This window comes from Oppia nitens, unplaced genomic scaffold (assembly GCF_028296485.1).
Source record: "Oppia nitens isolate AA-2021 unplaced genomic scaffold, nextdenovo-longstitch-racon4-pilon3 scaffold12_pilon_pilon_pilon, whole genome shotgun sequence".
Lineage (NCBI taxonomy): Eukaryota > Metazoa > Arthropoda > Arachnida > Sarcoptiformes > Oppiidae > Oppia > Oppia nitens.
This window is the reverse complement of record NW_026533191.1, coordinates 381,912-401,784: the sequence shown is the minus strand read 5'-3', so window position 1 is coordinate 401,784 and position 19,873 is coordinate 381,912. Positions and strand designations below refer to the sequence as shown.

Sequence of the window (19,873 nt, the reverse complement as noted above, 5' to 3'; positions counted from 1 at the left end):
AATKWATGAATGAATAACACACACAATAGTATACTTTTTGTTGTATTAATTATTTGATTATACAAATTGTTTTATTTATAATTATTKWAAAAAATAAATAAATAATACAACAAAGTATTCATTTGTTRTAAATAACTAAATATATTTAAACGATAAGTAAAAAAACACATATAATGTAATAGTGATGATAATTAATTAACTAATTAAWTAACTAAATAAAAAAATAAATAAATAAAAATAAAACGATAAATTAAATGTCGATAATATATATATATATATATATAATTTCAGTTTGAAGTCTACTTACTCACTGAAATAGTTGCTAATTGTTTATCAGTGCTGAGAGACGACACTTTTTTTATTATATATATCTGGCCTTTTAATATGTAATATTAAACCATATATATAAATTAWAGTATATATATATATATAGTATATATATATATATATATTTAATATGACTGTACATAATTGTTAGATAACCCTTTTTTTAGTTTATGATAATTATATAGCTAAATATATTTTTGTTAACTATATTACTAAATAWATTTTTGTTAACTATATTACTAAATATATTTTTGTTAACTATATTACTAAATATATTTTTTGTTAACTATATTACTAAATATATTTTTGTTAACTATATTACTAAATATATTTTTTGATAATTATATAGCTAAATATTTTTTTTAATTATTTAAATTAAAAATATAATGTTTTTGAATAACTGATATATTCCCTTAATTAATGTAATAATATAATTAATATAATATATKCAAATGTATTGTATTTATATTTACAAATTTTTATATAATATATATGCACATAAATTTTATTAATTTAATAAAATAATTTTTAAAAAAAAATAAATAATAAATTTTTAGATAGATTTTTAAATATTATTATTATTAATATTTCATAATTTACTGTTATCTTAAACAAAATTTTTGTATTACTTTTTAATTTTGATTTATCAAACTTACAGTTATTTATCTAAAATAATATTTTTAAAATTTATGCAATAAATTATTATTATTTTGCAATTTTATTTTATTTTAATAAAATATTAAATATTTCTTATCAAATAAAAAATTATTTATTAAGCTTATTAATCAAAACATACATTTAAAAATTAAGTTTATATTTTAAACTTTTTATATATATATACAGTATAGTACAGTATAAACTAAAATATTTTGCAATTTACAAATATCATATAAATTGATTAAAAAATTAATTTAAATTTATACAATGGTGTCAATCAAATATATATATATATATATATGATAAACATTTTAATTATATGTATATTTATTTAACCAAATTTTTTTTTATAAAAAATATAATAATAATAAACAGTGGAAAGTTTATATACAATATAAATCGACATAGTTGATTTATCTAATAGCAATGTTACTAAATTAATAAATTAATTAATCAATTAAAACTTGTGCAAGGTATATTTTTATTAATTAATAATTAATTAATAATTTAGATTTTTTTTATACATATTATAAAAATATTGTCTATAAGTTTATATATATATATATATATATACTGTTTATCATATTATTTATGTTATAATAATTTATTTTATTAAAATAAAATAACTATTACGCAATTCATAGCGTTATTTATATTATATAAATAAATAAAWWWWTTTTTGATTATGTAATCACWGAAATTGTTTATATATTACTACTAAAAAAATATACATAACTATTGAATCAATGTTTATTTWKTGTRATAATAATAATAATATTATAAACAATAATAAATTTTWGTAGAGTAGTAATGCAATAATAATTAAATTGTTTTTAAATAAATTGTTAGATATATTTATTAAAYAGTCTATTAAAAACATTTTATAAATTCAAAAWTTAAAACTAATTTTTATTTATTTATAATATTATACTTTAAAAAWAATTTTTATTCTCAAACAAAAAAAGTTTTATTCAAATTCAAAAGTGTTTTATTTATTTATTTTTTAAATAATTATTATTATTATCTAAATATATAATAATGAATTCAATCACATCCTATACACTGCAAGCGGTTATTGAATGTAAAACCCGATTACTGGCCGAACAGCCSGATAATGGGCACCTGTATCTCGTMATGAATATGATTGAATGYCATATATTTCGGTCGATTCTGGAATGTGTGGATAAYTTTCATACAATGAATCCGCCGGTAATTCATCGGGATTTACGTCCGGAAAATATMCTGCTRGCGGTCAACTCGCGTAACGAACATTGTATTATTATCGGTAAYACSGGTTTGGCTACTATTCACGARTTTAGTACCCAGAGTCATACGGCCGGTGTCGGTAGTGGYGGCTATCAGGCACCCGAAGTGGCCAAYGGTCGCAAYTATGATACTCARGCGGATGTCTATAGTTTGAGTATAATATTTCARCATTTGTTTAACTGTTTTATTTGGTGCGATAGCCAACAGCATAGGGATGAGTATGTATTTACTGTTAAAATATTTTTTTTTTGATAAATTATTTWATATTTTTTTGTRTCTCTCTRTCTSTCTCTCTMTCTSTCTCTCTCTATCTGTCTGTCTCTCTCTCTCTCTCTCTCTCTCTCTATCTSTCTCTCTCTATCTGTCTCTCTCTCTCTCTATCTGTCTCTCTCTATCTGTCTCTCTATATCTGTCTCTCTCTATCTGTCTCTCTATATCTGTCTCTCTCTATCTGTCTGTCTCTCTATCTGTCTGTCTCTCTATCTGTCTCTCTCTATCTGTCTCTCTCTATCTGTCTCTCTCTATCTGTCTCTCTCTATCTGTCTCTCTATCTGTCTCTCTATCTGTCTCTCTATCTGTCTCTCTATCTGTCTCTCACACAACACCTCCCTATSACTAGACCTCCGATAGTGACCCAACTTCACCAGTATTTGCGATTACAATTCAATGCAATGATGAACAGTGTGTTYGARGARAGRCCGTCCTGTGCCGAGATATTGATGGTCAGTCGTCCATATCTTATTGATTTCGGCCAATTCACCGAYGATCCCGAAGTTGTRGCYACTATACAATGGCTGTACAAAAACGGCGGTCCATTTTTCCATAGTTTTCTGCACGAAGTTTTACTCAAGTATCAGATATTATAATTTAATTAAWTAAAATAWAWTATWTATTTAATTAATTTAATTTTTTTAGTTAACTTTATTATAACTTTTGTTAAAGTTTTGAAACCATTTGTTATTAAAAATATTTACWCTTATTTCTAAAAGTCCCATATTTACAGGTTTTAGTAGTTTATAAATTAGTACTATTTTTCATAAGTGTTATGAGTTTGATAATTGGTTTCAAACTTAAAAATATTTCACAAACTTTTAATTATTAAATATTTAAAAATTATTAATTAATTAAGTAATTATTTAATAATAAAAAAACAAATTATTAAAATTCTATATTTATTTATTTTTTAAATAAAAAGTTTAATATATATATATATTTGTAAGTCTAAAATAAAATACAAACTGTTTATCTGTAATTAAATTTAATAAATAAAATAAAAGTTTATACAAATTTTTTTTTGAAAATTTTGATAAATTCAATTTAGTTATTATTAAACAAAATTTATATAAGTTTTTACTAATCAAACCAYTCATTGCTATATTTAGGTGTTGTTGTTGTKGTRGTAGTAGTCATCATCGGTTGACTATCGCTGCCGCCAATAATCGGATGAATATTATCGTCAAATGTACCGATAATGTTGCCCATCGACAGGTAATTGCATACAATATACAGTTCATAGTAGCCCTGATCCGATTTACCGGCACAGGAGGCGCATCCGACACTTGTAGTCGATGACCAAACCAATTGAGTAAAATGGCCTGTCTTTGAACTGTAGCCGTGATCATTGAAATTATAGTTTGCAATTTCATTGTACCTTGGTCAAAAAAAATATTAATATATTATAAATTATAATTATTACGATTTTTTTTAATTAAATAATAATAGCGGCGATGCTATTTAAAAAAAATACAATTATCAAGGTCAACAACAATATGTTTGAATTTAAAAATTGATCAAGGTGGTTGCCAAATATTGTATTATTATAATGGATTGTAATTGGTAATTTATTTTTAATTAATTTAATTGTATTATTATACTGGATTGTAATTGGTAATTTATTTTTAATTAATTTAATTGTATTATATGGCCAGATAATTTTTATATACAGTCGACTGTTTTTATTATAAAAATTTATATATATATAATATAAATAATAATATAATAATATAAATATATATATATATATGATAGTCGACTGGCAATTATCTGGGTAAAATCATACAATTAATTTATTTTATATAAAAATTGACCAATTACCAATTTTTATCCAGTATAAAAATTATTCAACAACATTGGCCACCTTGGTCACTTATTTTTTTTTAATTCAAACGTATTGTTGTTGACAACAGTAGATAATTGTAATTTTTAATAGCATTGCCGCTGTTTAGGACTATCTGTAATTTTTTTTTTAATAATTTTTTTATATAATTAACTTACCATGAGSTAACTGCATGGGAACAGTTAGGTTTCAATAGTATGGAACTTCCCACCCAATACAGGTTCTCTCCGTGTCGGCTATCGATACCSGAGTGGCCGCCACTCAGTCCCGGCATTTTTTCGATACCTTTTGACACCGACTTTTCGCATAGTTTATTGTCTAATAATAAAGTTATATATATAATATATATAAGCGTATAATAATAATAATAATAATAATAATAATAATAATAATAATAATAATAATAATAAAAAAGGAGGCACAGTGGTGTAGTGGTTAGTGTGTAGGGCTATGTAGTGTAATGGAGAGTAAGATCTATAGTTCGAGCCCCGATGTGGTAAAGCAATTTTTCTGAAAAAAAAAAAAAAAAAAAAAAAAAAAATTGTTTAACTGTGCTTCCCGTCCCTGCCCAACCAACGCTGTTTAGGACGGCCAACTTAAGTAGTATGGGGAAAGCGGGGTGCTAAGTGAGGACGAGTTTCTGCCCGACCCGGGTATCGGTACTTCGGTATCGGTGCCCACCTGGGGGTACCCGCAAGGGTGCTCCCACCCGGGGGTGCCTGTAAAAAGGTGCCCCCACCCCGAAGGGACGTCCGCAAGGATGTCCCTTCACCCTTCGAGTAGTTACTCGTCCTCACACGCAATGGCAACTTTTGTTTCAAAAAATAAAAATCCTATTTCAACAAACACATGTTAGTGGTGAGAAATGGGTGGCAATAGACACATGTTAGTGTTGAGCTTTCTCTAGGGACCGGGACCCCGTAAAAAGGCCACAAAATATATAAATATGATTACACGTAGTCGTAGGAATAACGGGGGGTGTTCGGGAGGTACCCTCTCAAATAAATCCCGCGTTCAGCAGGTAGGCATTGACTGCAGTTCGTTAAGTATGCATCATATCCCACGCAGTGATGTGCTATGCGGGCAAAGCTGTGATGTAATGCGACCGCAGACTAGTCAACAAAATCAGACTAACCTCCAAAATGTTTCAGTTCAAGCTGGTTCTCAGCAACAACTGACCAATTTGGTTGACAAATCGCAAAAGCGCATGAGATGGACACATGAGATGAATACCTTGATAATGCGCGAATACTACAGATCAACTCGACTCGAAACAAATATGACTGATTACAGAAACCAAATATACTTAGCATTCAAACAAAAATATCCAGAACTAAATGTAACGGAACAAAGAATTGCAGACCAAAGGCGATTCTTAACAAAGAATAATAAAATATCCCCGATTGAATTACAAGAAATCAAACAACAAGTGGCACATGAACTATCATTAAATGAAACAACTGAATTAAATACCACAGTAGAAGTAGTGCCAGAAATAGAAGAGACACCTACAACAACAGATAACATAAACAATACAAATGATGAAATAAACAGAATAACAGCAGAAAATGAACTAAAAACATCTTTAGAACAATATAAAGACTTTGAAATAGAATTCAGACCTAAATTACCAAAAATAAGAAGTGGCATTAAAACAAGATCTACTATAATAACGATAAATGATATACTTAAAGATTACATCGAAGAAAATATGTCGTTGAGCGCAATTAATACAATAACGTATTGTGCAGCAGTAGCAGTATCAAGACTCTTAGGCTACAAAATAGAACACATGTCTACAACAAAACCAAATCAAGAAAATGTAATACCTAAATGGCAAAAGCGAATAGAGACACGGATAGAAGGGAAAAGAAAAATAATTGGAAGAATAACGCAAGTGTTAAATGGAAACAAATCAAAAAGACTTAACCAATCATTAAAAGATATATACCGATCATTACAGACAAAACCTGGAAAACCTGAATTTGAATCCATAATCCGAAATTACAACGACACATTAAAACAAACAGTTCAAGCACTATCACAAAGAATTAGAAGATATAAAATACAAAGCGAAAGACGAAAACAAAATACAATGTTCTATAATAACGAAAAAATGTTCTATAGAAATCAAAATAAAATAAATTCAAGCAATAATAACAATACACCACAAATAGATGAAATAGAAAACTACTGGAAAGAAATCTGGAGTAACCCAAAGGAATATAAAGAATCTAATTGGATAAATGATATTGAAGATGAAAATAAAGAAATACCACATATGACTTCAGTAAATATAATTAAAGATGACTTAACCGAAGCCCTCAAGAAATCCCACAATTGGAAAAGCCCAGGACAAGACAAAATACACAACTTCTGGTATAAACACTTTACAACAGTTCATCAACCAATGGCAATAGCAATGAATAAAATAATACAAACAGGACAAACCGATGACTTCCTCACTTCCGGAATAACATATCTACTCCCAAAAACAGAAAATACATCAGATCCCAGCAAATATAGACCAATCACTTGCCTAACAACGATGTATAAAATTCTAACATCCATAATATCAACAAAAATATATAATCATTTAAGTAACAACAACATAATAGCTGAAGAACAAAAAGGCTGTATAAAACACTCAATGGGCTGTAAAGAGCAATTAACAATAGACAATATCATAACAATAAGAGCTCGTCAAAAACATAGAAATCTTGAAATGGCATACATAGACTATAAGAAAGCATTCGATTCAGTCCCTCATAAATGGTTATTAAGAGTGTTAAAACTATATAAAATTGACAACACATTGATAAACACATTAGAAAGTATGATGAAAAAATGGAATACTAAATTGTGTGTCAATACAAATAATGGAACAAAAATAAGTACAGAAATCAAAATAAATAGAGGAATATTTCAAGGAGATTCACTCAGTCCTCTGTGGTTCTGCTTAGCCATAAACCCACTGTCATCACTACTTAAAAAGCTAAAAGGCATAAATCTAAAATCAAGTGATACAAAATATAATCTAACACATCTACTATATATGGACGACTTAAAACTATACGCCGAAAAAGAATCTGATTTAAATGCAATGCTAAAAACAACAGAAACTTTCTCCAATGATATAAATATGGAATTCGGATTAGATAAATGTGCTATAATGAAACTGAAAAGAGGAGTCTATTCTGAAAGAAATCAATACGAAACTGATAACGGATATATAAAGGCACTAGAAAATGGAGATATATATAAGTATTTAGGAATTAAGCAAATGCATAAATCTAAAATAACAGAAGTTAAAGAAGAAATAAAGAAAACATTAAACCAAAGAATAATAAAAATACTAAAATCTCAACTAAACTCAAACAACAAATTCAAAGCCATAAACACTTGGGCTATACCTGTACTGACATACTCGTTCGGAATAATAAAATGGAGTAAAACAGAACTTGAGACCATTGAAAGACATATAAGGCGACAACTTACAATGTTTGGACTACACCACCCTAGAAGTTCTGTAGCACGACTGTGTGTTAGTAGAAAGCATGGGGGTAGAGGGTTACTAAACATTGTAAGCCTTGAAGCCAAACAGCGAGAATTGCTGAGAAAATACCATCAACAAAAATGCAATGTCTCAGAGCTCCACAAAATAACAGCAACACTTGATAACAACTACACACCTCTAAATCTCAGCAATAATGAACATCAAATAGAAATACAAAATGAAAAAGAGAGGATTAACACGTGGGCCTCAAAAGAACTCCACGGTAGATACAGAGCAGAACTCAACCAAACACACGTAGACGAAGAAATGTCTACAAAATGGTTGAAGTACGCCGGTCTTCATGGAGAGACAGAGGGGTTCATGATGGCAATACAAGATCGAGTGATTCCGACACGAAACCATCAGAAATACATCCAAAAGCTAAATATACCAACAGACAAGTGCAGGATGTGTCATATGGAGTCCGAAACAATAGAACATATACTAAATGGGTGTAAAGTACTCACAAACACCGAGTACCTAAGCCGTCACAACCAAGTAGCCAAAATCATACATCAGGAATTGGCAATAAGATTCGGACTAACCAAAGAACCATTACCATACTATAGATACGAGCCACAAAGTGTAATGGAAAGCAACAGAGCCAAGCTCTACTGGGATAAAGAAATAAGAACAGATAAGACTGTGGCCCACAACCGCCCAGATATAGTACTAGTAGACAAACATCAAGATAAGGCGTACATAATAGACATAGCGGTCCCACTAACACACAAACTACAGGACACGCATAGTGAGAAACGCCGAAAATATACAGACTTGGCCTATGAGATCAATAAAATGTGGCGCATTAAGAAAGTTGAAATCATACCTATAATCCTGTCATCAATGGCCGTAATACCGAAAAATCTGGCCCTAAGTTTGGAATCACTGGAAATCAGAAAAACTAAGATCTATGAAATGCAAAAAGCAGTGATACTTCAGAGTTGTAGAACAGTCAGAAAAGTACTAGACTTGAGTTGAGTCTAACCAGTCGTGTCTCTGCCCCCAAAAGTGGCCGACACAACTGTGATCACACCGGAACAACCGTGATATACAAAGATAATAATAATAATAATAATAATAATAATAATAATAATAATAATAATAATAATAATAATAATAATAATAATAATAATAATAATAATAATAATAATAATAATAATAATAATAATAATAATAATGTTGATTAATAATTATGTCATTTTTTTATAATACAAAAAAATATATAAAATATATACCAGTGATTAACTTTTAATATTTAGAAATTTTATAATTAGTATTATTATTATTATTTATGAAAATAACCATGATCACATGTAAATTATATATATATATATATATATATATATATATATATATATATATGAACTAGTATGTATAAATTTTATGCTATAAAATATTATTAGATATTATTTATATATATACAGTATATATAGTTTTATAATATTTTTGTTGAACTAATTTCAAAATTATTATGTTATCTAATGAATAATAATTATTAATTATTTTTAATAAATATTATAATTTAAAAACATTAAATAATGGTTATAATGGGTTATAACACTTAATAGTTAATCACTGGTATATACTATATATATATATATATATAAATCTATAATTAATTATTAATTTTGATAATTATTGATATTATTATTAGTAGTATTAGTATTACTTAACCATTACATCGGTATCTAATTTAAGTGTCGGTGTGTTTTGATGTAACAATCGATAGTAGTTATGCTGTCGTAGGCATTCCTCTTGAAAATCATCGGCAGTACAATCGGGTACCGGTTCCCGTTCACCAGTGGTCACTAAAAAACAAAATATCAATAATAATAATTATTATTATATATATATATAAATAATATGTTTGTTTTTTTTAATTATATCATAAATATAGTAAATACAAACATAAAATATTCAAATTGATTAGTAATAAAATTAATATCAATTCAATGATCATAATGTATATTTAAATATGTTTATAACAATTATGATTTTTTAAAAAATATATATGTATATGTATTACAGATATTTATTTGAAACTGTGATATTATATTTTACAAATATTTCTATTTTTAAAAAAAAAATCTCTATTATTATATACAAATAAAATTTTTCAAATGAAATGTTTTTATGTAATATTATGAGAATAATATAATTATGAGTAAAAATTTTTTTGTATAGTTATTATAATAAATATTAAACATACAGTGTTTATAATATAAACATTAAATTTCAATTTTTTTTTTAATTTTTTTGATAGATTACTGTTTTTACATTTATATGTCAGATACAATAWATGGAAAAATAAATAATAAATTTACATTAAAATTTTTTTTAATAGTTTTAAACTAAAATAATTATTTTGTTAAATATTTTTATAATTATTATAACTATTATATTATTATAATACGAGAAACAATTATTATTAGTATTATTATTATTATTATTATTATTATTATTATTATTATTATTATTATTATTATTATTATTATTATTATTATTAAATATTATTATTATTATTAAATATTATTATTATTATTAAATATTATTATTATTATTAAATATTATTATTATTATTAAATATTATTATTATTATTAAATATTATTATTATTATTAAATATTATTATTATTATTAAATATTATTATTATTATTATTATTTTTAAAAATCATACTTTTAACTACAGTACAGTTAAGTTGAATAAACAAACAAACAAAAATAACTAATAAGTTTATTTGTGCATGATGAAAAGTGTATTTTATAACATTAAAACAAATAAGCTAGGACMTAGTCATCAAAAAAAAAAAATTAAACTTTAAATTATTTTACAAACAAAAAATTTGTACAAATAAACTATTACATATTAAACAAGTTTATATAACTAAATTTTTTCAAAAAAATATTATTAAATATTTGTTAAATTTGTTATTGTTATACAAGTATATGTATTATAAAGTTAATTACTTATTATTTAATGACTAACCTAGGTTAAATAGTTTTATTTTAAAAAAATCTATTATACAATCATGAGTTTTATTGTTATTTATCAAAAAAAAAATCAAAAAATTACTCAAAAAATTTCAACTGTAATTTATTTAATAAAAAAATTACTATACATTTAAAATACATAATATATTAAACTGTATATAAAATAATATACACACAAAAAACTAAACAATTTATGTACTGATGATATTATAATTGTGTTTTAATATATTTTTTGTGGTAATCTTTTTTTAAACAAACAAACAAATTAATTAAATTAGTTTTTTTATTAGTCTGATTAATAATAATAATAATAATAATAATAATAATAATACAATTGACTAAAAAAATTTAATATAAATTTTCGATAAAGATACAGGTAAGTTTTTTTTAATTAATAATTTATTTTCTATAAATTATTTAATAGTTAATTATTATAACAAATAGTTAGTTAATTATTATAACAAATARTTAGTTAATTATTATAACAATAAATAGTTAATTATTATCACAACAAATAGTTAGTTAATTATTATAACAAATAATTATTATTTAAAAAAAACTATTGCTATTTAATAAGTGCATGTATTATATAATAAATCAATTATAATAATTAATGATTATATAATTTTAATAATATATTTATATATMTATATCTATATATTGATATATAAGTTAACTAACGGTCGACAACAACAGCAACAAATGAAGGATAGAAAGTCATCATCGGTTAAAAAGTGTAGACAAAGTGTGATTATTGGACTTCCAGATTGGTATCGAAGAATACAAAGACAACAACGACAACAACGATTATCACCAACAACACCACCAGTAAATGATTGGATAAAATCAACGATCAATTATAATAATAATAGCATGAATGACATCCACGACACCAACGACAACAGCAGTGGTGATGATACCAATGATGACAATAATAAAACTACCATTGATTACGATATGAAACAATTGAAACTGATTGGCGATCAACAAGTTTTGGTCAGCAATGATGAGAGCACCAGTAGTACTATCGGTACTACAGGTACTACAGGTACTACAGGTACTACCGATACTACCATTGATTACGCTATGAAACAATTGAAACTGATTGGCGATCAACAAGTGGTTAGCAATGATGAGAGCACCAGTAGTAYTACCGGCACTACTACTAGTAGTAGTAGTGGTGGTGGTATGTGTCGGTAGTGATGGTAGTGATGGTAGTGATGGTAGTGATGGTAGTGATGGTAGTGATGGTAGTGATGGTAGTGATGGGTAGTGATKGTGTAGTGGTGGTAGTGRTGGTAGTGATGGTATGTATCGGTGCGAAATAGACAGACCTATTGTTACCAATTGAACTCTAAATATATTTTATTAAAAAATGTATTGAAATATGTAATAATAATACTGTATATATATATACTGTATATTAAATATAAAATCATTAATATATATAKATATATATTTTTTGTTTATTTAAAAAAATTATTTTGTATTAATTAATTAATTAACTAAATCAGTGTATAACAAAAATGATTATATAATTTATGTACAAATAAACAAACAAAACAAAAAATACTACTTTTTTTTATTTAATATATATTTTTTTCAATTTATCACAAAAAATTTGAATCAAATAATTTTCAAATGGAAGAATGTTTTTGTTTTTAATTTAATTTTTTTTAATAAAAATTATATATTAATAGAGAAATGAAAAATTACATTACTATTAAAACTATATAATAACTATATTACTATTGTAAATAAATTAATTACTATTACTTGAAAAAAAATTAACATGATCAAAAACCGTTTATTTATTTATAATTTAATAAATAGTTTATTTATAATTTAATAAATAATTAATTTAATTTTTAGAACTTATTTATTAATTTAATTTTAAAAACAAAAAAATATATATATATATATTGTTATTAGTTTAGAAAATTACGGTATATTGTTTTTAAAATATTTAATATATAAATGATAAATATAATAACCTAAATTTTTGTCGTGATAAATATCAATAAATTTTTTTTATTATCATTCACCCATAAGTTATATATCAAAAATATTACTAAAATAAAACATTTTTTTATATAATAATAATTTATTTATTTCATATTTATGTCTATAAATAATAATAAKTTCACAAAAAAAAATTCCATTACATTAATTCAAGAGATATATTGTTGTTTTTTTTGTTGTTATTGGTATACATAATATCAATATGTAATCATAATTGCATTGTATTTAATTGCATATTTCTATTGTATATATATATATATAAACTTTAATTTTAATTATATTTAAATAATATTATAATAAACTAATATTAAATTTTATTTTACAATTGACAACATTTATGTACTTTACTATTGAAATGTTATAGTCTATTATAGATGATACTATAAATGAGGATTATATCTAAAAAATATTGTCTAAATAATATAAAGTGTAAACTAAATATCAATATGTTTATCAATATATATATATATACTATTATATTATAATATATTTATTAATCTTATTGTTTTACAGTTAGTTAGATATAGAAAAAGGTATACAAATATAACAAAAAAAAATTTAAATTATTTTTTTTGCTTGTTATTGTGTAAATGGCTTTACAATATAAAGTTATTAATAATAGTATATATTATTATAATTTGTAAAAAACAAACTCACATATGTTTAATACTAATTATTGTATGTATTTATGTATTTAATTATTTATTTTTAAATATATATATATATATATATATTAAATTTATGATTTAAAATGTTAAAGTTTAATTATTTTAAATAAAGATATATTATTATTATTAGAATTAACTCATTACTAAATATGGCATATTTTTATTTATTTAAAAAATAATATTTTAACATTAAAATAACAAAAAATATTTATAAAAAAAATTATAAAATAATTGTCATTGTAAAATGTTTATTATTCACATTAATTGATATAATATATATATRTATATCTACAAATAACATTTTAGGTCATTATTGTATTTTAATTAATTAATAATTAAATCATTATTTATTATAATAGTTTACAATATGTATATAAATTTTAATTTTATAAATAAGAAATTTCATGTAAAATTATTTACCTAAATATATACTTTTTATTTTATGATAAGTAAGTTTACATTACAATACAATAAAAATTAAATTAAATTATAGTTAATATATAAATAAATAAATGTTTTTTTTTTTAATTAAATACTAATTTTGACATTTCAATATAACAAATTAACCTAATAGTAAATATCAATATTTACCTAGAGATGGGCAAATAGAAAGTTTCTAACAAATTTCCCTGAGAAAGTTTCTAGAAACTTTCTCAGGAATAAATTTCTATAGAAATTTAACTTTATTATTATACAATGGGATCCCCATATCTATAGATATTGTTAATCAATGAGACATAATAATATACATATATTAAACTATATAGTACATAATTATACAAAATAGGATAACAATATATAAAATAAATATAATTATTTAATAATAATCAGTTTTGTAAAATTTATTCATCATTTTATTATATCATAGTTTAATATAATTAAATAAATAAATTTTTTACTTTAATTAATATATATATATATATATATATATATATATATATATATATATATATATATATATATAACACTATATTTACCATGAATTTAGTACTGTTATATATATATATATATATATATATATATATATATATATTCATTATTTATATATATATATAAAATAACTATAATTAATATGTTATTCAATTGAAAAACAAACAAACAAAAATGCATTTGTAATTATAATTAATCTTCTTATTAATTAATTAATTAATAATATTTTTTATTAGAAATATGATTTTCACAATAATTTAATAATGATAAATATATTTTATTAACAATAATTTTCAATAGTATAAAAGGATCGGAAATTTTTATTATTATTAAAAGATACAAACAAAAGTTTTTTTATAAACTTCCTTATAATTTGCTAATAATTTTAACAATTTAATAAAAAAAATTGACTATTATTTTCATTTTTGTAAAAAAACATAATAATTAGTATAATGTTTGCTAAACTAACTATCATTGCTTGTGTTTATGTTATATATATATGCTATCAAAATGTTTGTAAGTATAGTATAGTTAATAATTTTTATTAGTATATGTTTTTTTTGAATGTATTAAATAAAATTTAAATTTTATTTATTTATTTATTTTAATTAATAGTTATAACTGCCAGCGATAACGGACAGCCGCTAAACGATACAACTGATGAAACCTATCAAAATGATTGCCTGTATTGGCATAACTATTACCGATCGCTGCATCAAAATACTGCACCTCCTGTCAGAAACAACTGGGTATTGAATAAAATTTTTTTTTTGGGCAATAATTATAATCAAAAATTATAATTTTTAATTTTTTTTCATTGTTGAATAGTTGGTAAACATAGCCAAAGGTCGGTGTCAGGATGTGTCGAAAAAACCGGGCCTATCGGCCGGCCATAGCGGCCTTACCGGTAATATTGGCGAAAATTTGTTTTGGGTGGGCGCCCCGGGTAATGTCAATTTTGTGGCACCCTGCAAAAATGCATTGATTGCTTGGTAAGTTTATTATTTTTTTATTATTATTTTAATCAATATATATATAATTTTTTATTTATAAATTCTAATTTAATATATAAAATTTAATTCTATAAAAATTTAATTTATAAAATTTAATTTACAAAATTTAATTTATAAAATTTTAATTTACAAAATTTAATTTATAAAATTTTAATTTACAAAATTTAATTTATAAAATTTTAATTTATCTAATTTAATATATAAAATTTTAATTTATTAATTATATATTATAAATTTAATAATTAATTAAATTTATTTAATTTTAAATATTTATGTATATATATATATATAACTACCTGTGCTCTACAACAACAACAACAATGACAATTAAATTAAAAATTTATTTATTTATTTAAATTAAATTTTTTTGTAAACTAATAATAATTTAAAAGGCATGAAGAGATCAGATTTTATAATTACTCGAAACCGGGTTTCTATACACCGGCCGCACATTTTACGCAACTTGTGTGGAACAGTAGCTCACAAGTAGGCTGTGCCCGATGCAGTGGTAATGGAGGGAAATACTATGAAACCTATATTGTATGCAATTATCTACTCCAGGGTAACATCATTGGCGTAAACTTTGCTACCGAAGTTTTCCCATTGAAACCTACTAGTGGTTAATTGAAAATAATAATTTTTTAATTATTTTTATTATAATTATATATATTATTTAATTATTAATTAATTTTTTACTTTAAAAACAATTTTATTAATTATCTAGCATTGAAAATTAAATGTAATAATTTTAAACATTTTTGTTAAAATATATGATTTTTTTTGATAATAAAAATAATTTTTAAAAATTGATTTTTTTATAAATATTTTTTAATTATTATTATTATGGTTTTTAAATAATAGATATTAATTTTTCTTGCAATTAATTTTTATCTACTAATAACAATATAATAATAAAAATGTATAATATTTTTTTTATGTCAAATTGTTTTAATATTTTTGTTAAATACTTATTTGTATTTATAATAAAATATTTTTTTTGAATTATTATTATTATTTTTAAATAAAAAATATTAATTTTTCATACAAATAATAGTATTATTTTTTTCCAATAATAACAATATAATAATTAAAATGTATAATAATTTTTTGATATCAAATTGTTTTAACATTTTTGTTAAATACTTATTTGTATTTATAATAAATAATTTGTTGAATAAAATAATAGATTTACAGATAATATTTTATTAAAAATATTTTTGTTAAATATTTATAATAATATGTTACAAAAAAATGAAAATACAATACATGTGATATAAACTAAGTTTTAAATTTTTTTATCAACAAATATTCAATAATATTTGAAGAGATCTTATATATTAAGTGTTTAATACTAAATATTTTTGATAAATTCATAAAAAGATTACTAATTTTGTACATTAATGTCCTTAAAATCAAATAAAGTGTATATTTCTAGAGTATATTTAGCTATATTTATCTGATAAAAACATATTTTGATAAACAATAATTTATTTTATTTAATACTTATATTTACCATAAATTAATAACTTGTGCTAACATTTATACAGTATATATATATATATATATATATATATATATATAATATAAAACTAAATTAAACACTTAGTTAAACAAAACTTTGTTAAAATTAATTTTTTWAATTAATATTGTATATTAYATKCAATATATTAGTTATTATTTATTTATTTTAGATTTAATAGTTTACAACMAAAATAATTGAATATTTTTTTAAAAAAATTATTAACTATGAATTTTAACGGAAAGGTAGCAATAATAACAGGTATATTATATATTATTATATTATTTTTTTATATTCAAATAATAATAATTATATACAATWTATATATATATATATATACGATATGTACCGACACATGTAGGCTCATCCTCGGGTATCGGCGAAGCCATTGCACTATTATTATCAACAATGGATGCTAACGTTGTGATTACTGGCAGAAATCAGAAACGTATCGACTCAGTGATCAAACAGTGTCAGTCGTCACTTACTACTAGTGGACGAGCACTGGGAGTTAGGGCTGACCTATTGGTCGACTCGGATATCGAAATATTGGTYAATAAAACAATCGGCGAATTTGGTAGAATTGATATACTGGTCAACAATGCCGGTATTGGATCGACTGTCGAGTTTACCGATGAAAACTATATGCTAGCCTACGATCAGGTAATGGCTACCAATGTCAGGTGTGTACAGGTGCTGACTCGGCTAGCCCTACCCTATCTGGTTGAAAGTAAGGGTAATATTGTCAATATATCGAGTATTGCTGGACTGGCACCGGTATGTAATTTACAGGTTTTTTTTTTAATTAAAAAAATATAATTTAATCCATAAATTTCTAATATCTAAGAACCCATCGACAGTGGCCTACTGTATGGCCAAATCAGCGCTGGATATGTTTACCAAATGTCTGGCCCTAGAGTTAGGACCCAAAGGAGTACGTGTTAATAGTGTTAAGTATGTTGTGGTTAAGAAAAATACAGTAAAAACACATTGCAATCAATTAGTATTATAATAATTATATAATAATAATAATAATAATAAGTTATAAATAGCAGATAAATTTAATTATAATTAAATTTAATTAATAATAACTTATTATTTCCAATAATACCCAATAATTATTATACATATATTATTTGTTAACAAACGGTGTCTAAAAAAACATTGCAATCAATTTTATTATAACTATAATAATAATAATAGTAAGTTATAAATAGCAGAAAACTTTAATTATAATTAAATTTAATTAATAATAACTTATTATTTACAATAATACCCAATAATCATTATACATATCATATATTATGTCTGAAAAAACAATTGCAATCAATAGTATTATAACTAATAATAAAAATAATAATAAGTTATTAATAGCAGAAAACTTTTCTCATCCAAAAAACATTTTTTATAAATAAATAATAACTTATTTTTCCAATAATTAATATACATATATTATATGTTAACATACGGTGTCTAAAAAAAACATTGCAATCAATAGTATTATAACGATAATAATAATAATAGTAAGTTATAAATAGCGTAAAAACTTTAATTAATTAGATTTAATTAAAAATAACTTATTTTTCCGATAATACCAATAATTATTACAATTTACATATATTATCATATATTATGTGTTAACATTGCAATTATTTTTTTTTACATTAACTATTATAATAACTATAATAATAACTATTATTATTAATTAATTAATTAATTATAATTAGTCCGGCAGCCATACGTACGCCCATATTCAATGCGGTTACCGGGGATAACCGTATGCTTGATTATGTTGAAAAATTTTGCCAACAAACCTATCCATTGGGACGTATAGGTGAGGCCCGGGATGTAGCCGAAGCTGTAGCATATCTGGCCTCCGACAGGGCATCATTTGTGACCGGACTTATCTGTCCAATAGACGGCGGCTGTCTACGTACCGGTGCCACTATATTAGATCCCGATGCTATTAAATTTGATTGATATTATTTATATATATTGATATATATATATTGTAGTTTTATGTGTCCTATTATACAGTATTATGTTATTTTTATGTTTGTTTCAATATTTTAATTAATTGCTTAAATTTAAAAAAATTGTTAACAAATAAATATTATATATATATATATATCATATTATTAGATAATTATTTATTATTACTTATTATTTATTGTTTGTTATTTTTTTAATTTTTTTTTGGTTTTTATAATAGATTTGTTTATAATTATTACTGTATTACTGTATTGTATGTATAAAAAATATTTTTAGGGCACAAAAATTATTAATGTATTGTACTTTTTATTTGATTGATGCTAATAAATAAATAACAGTTATAATAAAATTAATTAATTTATATATATATAGATATAAACAACATTATACMTAAAATTATTCATTATTAAATAAATAACAACTACCGTATAATAATTAATAATWATCCACAAAAAAAATTAATCTWAATAAATAATAGTTATTTATTTTTGTAATAAATATTTCGTAAATTAATTATATAATTTTTTTATAATTAATTATCATATTTGTAAATAATAAAAAAATTTTTGGGTATAAAAAAAGCACACATTTATTATAAAAACATATTTTTATTATTATATAACATTTTTTATTGCACTCAAAAAAATAGTTATTTTTATTTTGTTAAATATATATATAAAAATGTTTGTAAAAATAATTGTTGCATCAATTGCCTGTATATTTTATATAACAACAAGTAAGTATCACTGACTTGATATTTGATAATAATTGTTAATTTTTTTGGTTTCTACTTTTTTTTTAATAAATAATTTA

General features: G+C 22.8%; 3 protein-coding genes and 1 long non-coding RNA gene across 4 annotated transcripts; 3 read left to right on the top strand and 1 right to left on the bottom strand.

Moving 5' to 3' along the window:
• Positions 1-2,022: 2,022 nt before the first annotated feature.
• LOC128956369 (probable serine/threonine-protein kinase DDB_G0282963) lies at positions 2,023-3,116 on the top strand. The gene is made up of 2 exons (XM_054302104.1): positions 2,023-2,468; positions 2,870-3,116. Exons 1-2 carry the CDS (start codon positions 2,023-2,025, stop codon positions 3,114-3,116), a joined length of 693 nt encoding a protein of 230 aa, XP_054158079.1.
• A 487-nt stretch (positions 3,117-3,603) lies between these two features.
• On the bottom strand, positions 3,604-9,705 carry LOC128956359 (uncharacterized). The gene is made up of 3 exons (XM_054302091.1): positions 9,606-9,705; positions 4,525-4,684; positions 3,604-3,901 (listed from the first exon to the last, which is right to left on the bottom strand). Exons 2-3 carry the CDS (start codon positions 4,638-4,640, stop codon positions 3,604-3,606), a joined length of 414 nt encoding a protein of 137 aa, XP_054158066.1. The 5' UTR covers positions 4,641-4,684; positions 9,606-9,705.
• A 5,463-nt stretch (positions 9,706-15,168) lies between these two features.
• LOC128955509 (uncharacterized) lies at positions 15,169-16,065 on the top strand. Its single transcript, XR_008484497.1, has 3 exons — positions 15,169-15,285; positions 15,365-15,528; positions 15,942-16,065. It is a non-coding gene; the product is annotated as an uncharacterized LOC128955509 (long non-coding RNA).
• Positions 16,066-17,285: 1,220 nt separating this feature from the next.
• On the top strand, positions 17,286-19,048 carry LOC128956350 (glucose 1-dehydrogenase 1-like). The gene is made up of 4 exons (XM_054302079.1): positions 17,286-17,329; positions 17,430-17,845; positions 17,916-18,022; positions 18,796-19,048. The coding sequence occupies exons 1-4, from the start codon at positions 17,296-17,298 to the stop codon at positions 19,046-19,048; spliced, it is 810 nt and encodes a 269-aa protein (XP_054158054.1). The 5' UTR covers positions 17,286-17,295.
• The last annotated feature ends 825 nt before the right edge of the window (positions 19,049-19,873 follow it).